Consider the following 5,035-nt stretch of genomic DNA (forward strand, 5'->3'; position numbering starts at 1 on the left):
AATTTATTGAGATGCACCTGTGTATATATATATATATATATATATATATACACCTTAATATATATATATACACCTTGCTACGTGTACTGCGTTAGGCTAACCGAGACTTGTCATTTGCACTTATATATTGTTGCTCTTTTGTTAGTTTTGACTGCTTTTATTGTCCTCATTTGTAAGTCGCTTTGGAGAAAAGCGTCTGCTAAATGACTAAATGTAAATGTAATATTTAAGTACAAAATTCAAATTTAGTTTTTCAGCCATTTTGACAGCCCTACTGTTTATTTAATTTCAACAGTGTCTCATTTAGCATTTATAAATCATCATTTCCAAAAATGTGTATTATTTATCCATTATTGGAAATTTTAAATATTCTCAAAAAAAAAATATATATATATATATATAGCTTGAATGATTATTATTGTTCTCATATGTAGAGCATTTTGTTGTGGTTTACAGGAATAATTCTCATGAGTGCAAGTGAATGATGACAGAATTTCAGTCTTTTGGATGAGCTGTTCCTTCAAGGTTTTCTCATTCGAAGCTTCTCGCTTTAGCTTCCTGTTATGGGCTGTAATGGAAAGCCGTCAAGTCCTGACAGAAAGCAGAATGATGCTGTCATATGGCCGTGTGCGTTTATCTGTGGGAATGAAGTGATTGTATCTTGTTGTAATGTATTTGTTTAGGCTCGAGGACGTCGTGTGACGGCGCGATTGCAGCTTGAGATCATTTCTCTGGCTTCCTCCATTACAGGGACATGTCTGCTATCTGAATGTCAGCGCAGTCTAAATGTTTTCATTTGTGTCAACTGCTGTACGCAGCGCTGCAGATGGGAAAAGTGCATTGTGGGGGAAATGAGTAAATCCATCTCATGACCTAATTGGTGGCGTGTTTTTAGCAGCTTAAAAAGTCTTACATTGCATGGTAACCTCTCAGAACACCTATAATACCTGTATTTATAGCCCACAGTCATGAAAAACCTGTAGACATATCTGGGAATTTCAAAAATGTAGGCCTGGAGGAGTGATTTCTGTGAGCTAAAATTGAAAGTCATGGAAACTTGCATTTTTCTTGGCTTTAACTTTTTGTGAGTGCAATCTCATCCAGTATATGTATGCGTGTTCATAAAAAAAAAATACAAAATACAACAAAAAACAACATATATGCAATGCTGTTGTATTGTATATGAAATATATTTTTAATAATAATTAAATGTATAGATTGGTTTGTATACATTATTCATAAATTGCCTATAAATTATTTATAATTATTTATTAATTAAAAACCACTTTGGCAACCACTACATTTTCTTTGGAAAATCTGGGAATCTAGTACCTATAATACCCTTTTTTATCACCAACAGTCATGAAAAACCTACAAATATCTTGGAGTGTTACAAATTTAGCCCTGGAAGAGTCATTTCTATATGTCAAATTTGAAAGTCATTGAAATTTCTATAGCAAATAAGCATTTTTCTTGGCTACAACTTAGCCAGTATGATGACTAAACATTCATTTATTCACATTATTTATTTACTGGCCATGCAGTATTTATTTATTTATTCAAACCCCCTCAGAACACTTTATATACCCTAGAGTACCAATAATACCACTTTTATACCCCACAGTCATGAAAAACCTGGAAATATCTGTGAATTTTAAGAAACGTAGCCTTGAAAGAATCATTTCTGTGAGTCAAAATTGAAAGTCATGGAAATTTCTAGAGCGAACTGCATTTTTCTTGGCTCTTTGTGAGTGCAATCTTATCCCGTATTCACATGCTTCAATTATCCAGTAATCAAAGTGGGAAAGTTATTTGGTCAAAAGGTTTGAGAAGCCTCTATAATAAAGATGCACTATGTGTGGTTTTGAATGAGAGCTTCTGCTTAAAGACTAAATGTAAGTGGTTGCTTTGGGGCAGAGAGACGCTCTTGTAATTTCGTTAATAACACTGATGCACCTCGTCCTGGCATGTGAGGACCAATTTTAAGTTTGAACCGACCTTCAGTTCCTCTCCAAGTTTTACTTCTCTAATTCTGCCTCTATTCGTAGACGCCACTCAGTGGTATTCAACTCCAAACGTTAATGAACGGCCTCGTCACATCAATGGCCATCGTGGAAATTTTATAATGAGTCATAAAGTGCCTTAAGAATAAAGAAGTGACCCGGAGTCGGGATAATTACGGGCTGGCTAATGATGAAGTGTTCCCACAATCCTGACTGCTGCTGAGAAGCGTTCTCAGGCTTTCTCAGGTCAATCTAACCTGCTTATTGGCACCGTGTTCCTCTCACACCCTTATTACCCTTTCAGCCAGAGCCAGCAGAGCTGCAGTTAGGAGCACCTGGTTTTGGCTTCAATGATTGCAGGTTATTACTTGGTCCACAAATGATTCGACAGACTTGTAGGATATTGTATCTGAGAACGTAACTGGTTCTGAGTTGTTGCTGTCTTTGTGGTGTCATTCATGCCAGCTTTATGCCTTTAAGGCACAATATACTCAATGTAATTTAATGGCAGCAACAGATGGCATGAAAGTAGCACTTATTATTCTCAGAATGGACAAATATCAACTGATCTATCATTACTTACATTATGACTTGAGTGATACTATATAAGACTTATAGGATAAATTGGACACCCAGCACTGTAGTTATCAGTAAGAACATAATTTTATTTATATTTTTATTTCTCCAATAATTTTTAAAATAATAATAAATATTTGTATATGTTTAAAAATATAAATTTTTATACTAAATTTTATTTTAATTGTTTGTCAGGTCTTATGACTAGATGAAATGAAAGTAGCACTTACACAATTGTTATTTATCTCAGAATGGACAAATATTAACTGATCTATCATCACTAGTCATGTCAAGTCATACTGTAAGTAGAGCAATATTTTTTGACATTTCAGATATTTTTAGTAATATTATGAGTGATAATGTATTGAACATTGGCCACTCAGCACTGTAGTTTTCAGTAACTGCATTTTTTAAATTTGAAGAAGAAATTGCTTTAAAATAATAATAATAATAATAATTGTTGCTCTTGTACTTTTGCCCTTGTATGTGTGTACGAATTACATTACAGGACTGGCCTAGAAATGAGTTAGTTGGGTCCTGTGACTCTGTGCTAGTGATGGTATCACCTTCCAGACTCCTCAGACAGGCCTTGTTCTGTAATCTTACCCATGTCACGGTATCGCTTTTGATTCCATGATTGGTCTGTGGGACACTTTCCAACCTTCTCCTGTGTCTTAAGGCAAACTCGCTTGTTTGCGTTTCAGTTTGGCCCTTTAATTTAAAAATAAGTGTGCATTCTGCCCATTCTTGTTTTTAGTTTCCAGGTTTTTAATGATCTGCACAGTTCAGCCGTTATGTTGTCTGAACCATTCATCAATACCCATTTTCTCTTTTTCAGATGCAGCAGCTGTTCTATGAGAATTACGAGCCAAACAAGAAGGGCTACATCCGTGACCTCCACAACAGCAAGATCCACCGGGCCATAACCCTTCACCCCAACAAGAACCCGCCGTACCAGTATCGCCTGCACAGCTACATGTTGAGCCGCAAGATCGCGGAGCTGCGCCACCGCACCATCCAGCTCCACCGCGAGATCGTGCAGATGAGCCGCTACAGCAACACCGAGGTGCACAAGGAAGACCTCCAGCTGGGCGTGCCTCCGTCCTTCATGCGCTTTCATCCCCACCAACGTGAGGAGGTGCTTGAATGGGAGTTCCTCACGGGCAAGTACATTTTCTCGTCCTCTGATGGGCAGCCTCCGCGTCGGGGCATCGACTCCTCGCAGAAGATGGCGCTGGATGACATCATCATGCAGGTTATGGAGATGATTAATGCCAACGCCAAGACGCGAGGAAGAGTCATTGACTTCAAAGAGATCCAGTACGGCTACCGAAGGGTCAACCCCATGTACGGGGCCGAGTACGTACTGGATCTCCTGCTGCTCTACAAGAAGCACAAGGGGAAGACCATGACGGTTCCCGTTAGGAGGCACGCCTATCTCCAACAGACCTTCAGTAAGATCCAGTTCCTGGAAGGCGAGGAGATGGACGCCCGAGTCCTGGCTGCCAGGATCAACCAAGACTCGGACTCGCTGTCCTTCCTGTCCAACTCTCTCAAGATGCTCGTCCCGTTCAAGCTGAGCAGCCAAGCTGGCCTCGAACAACACGAACCCAAAGAGAAGAAGATCAACATCCTTGTGCCCCTGGCGGGACGCTACGAGATCTTTGTGCGCTTCATGGCCAACTTCGAGAAGATCTGCCTGATTCCCAACCAGAACGTCAAGTTGCTGATTCTGCTCTTCAGCACAGATAACAACACGGAGCGCATCAAGCAAATCGAGCTCATGAGGGAGTACCACATGAAGTATCCCAAAGCCGACATGGAGATCAAACCGGTTTCCGGACCCTTCTCCCGTGCTTTGGCCCTGGAGGTCGGCTCGGCCCACTTTACCAATGATTCCTTGCTCTTCTACTGTGACGTGGACTTACTATTTACCCCCGACTTCTTGAGCAGATGTCGCGGGAACACCATACTGGGGGAGCAGACGTACTTTCCCATCATCTTCAGCCAGTACGACCCAAAGGTTGTCTATGCGGGCAAGGTGCCCAGCGACAACCACTACGTGTTCACCTCCAAAACGGGCTTGTGGAGACACTACGGTTTTGGGATCGTCTGCGTCTACAAAGGAGACTTGGTCAAAGCGGGTGGCTTTGACGTCTCAATCCAAGGTTGGGGACTGGAGGACGTGGACCTCTTTAACAAATTCGTCCAGTCCGGGATCAAGCTGTTCCGCAGCACGGACACCGGCATCGTGCACGTCCACCACCCCGTGGTTTGCGACCCCAACCTCGATCCCAAGCAGTACAAAATGTGCCTGGGATCCAAAGCGTCCTCGCACGGCTCCACGCAGCAACTGGTGGAGCTGTGGTTGGAGAAGAACGACCACGGCTTCCGAAAGATCTCGAACTCTAATAACGAATCAATGAGGACAGAATAGACCCGGCAAGCGCACACCC

General features: G+C 41.4%; 1 protein-coding gene across 2 annotated transcripts in view; it reads left to right on the plus strand.

Annotated features, from left to right (window-relative positions):
- LOC107742304 (chondroitin sulfate synthase 1-like) overlaps window positions 1–5,035 on the plus strand; it is a 97,897-nt gene that overhangs the window by 91,121 nt on the left and 1,741 nt on the right. The window contains exon 3 of one of the 2 annotated variants that reach the window (XM_016555223.1): window positions 3,418–4,761. In XM_016555223.1, the coding sequence (XP_016410709.1) occupies window positions 3,418–4,761 (1,344 nt within the window). Of the gene's footprint in view, window positions 1–3,417; window positions 5,030–5,035 lie in introns of those variants that run through there. The other variant, XM_016555222.1, reaches the window with a different exon arrangement.

Source organism: Sinocyclocheilus rhinocerous, unplaced genomic scaffold, assembly GCF_001515625.1.
Source record: "Sinocyclocheilus rhinocerous isolate Xijiao unplaced genomic scaffold, SAMN03320098_v1.1 scaffold75, whole genome shotgun sequence".
Lineage (NCBI taxonomy): Eukaryota > Metazoa > Chordata > Actinopteri > Cypriniformes > Cyprinidae > Sinocyclocheilus > Sinocyclocheilus rhinocerous.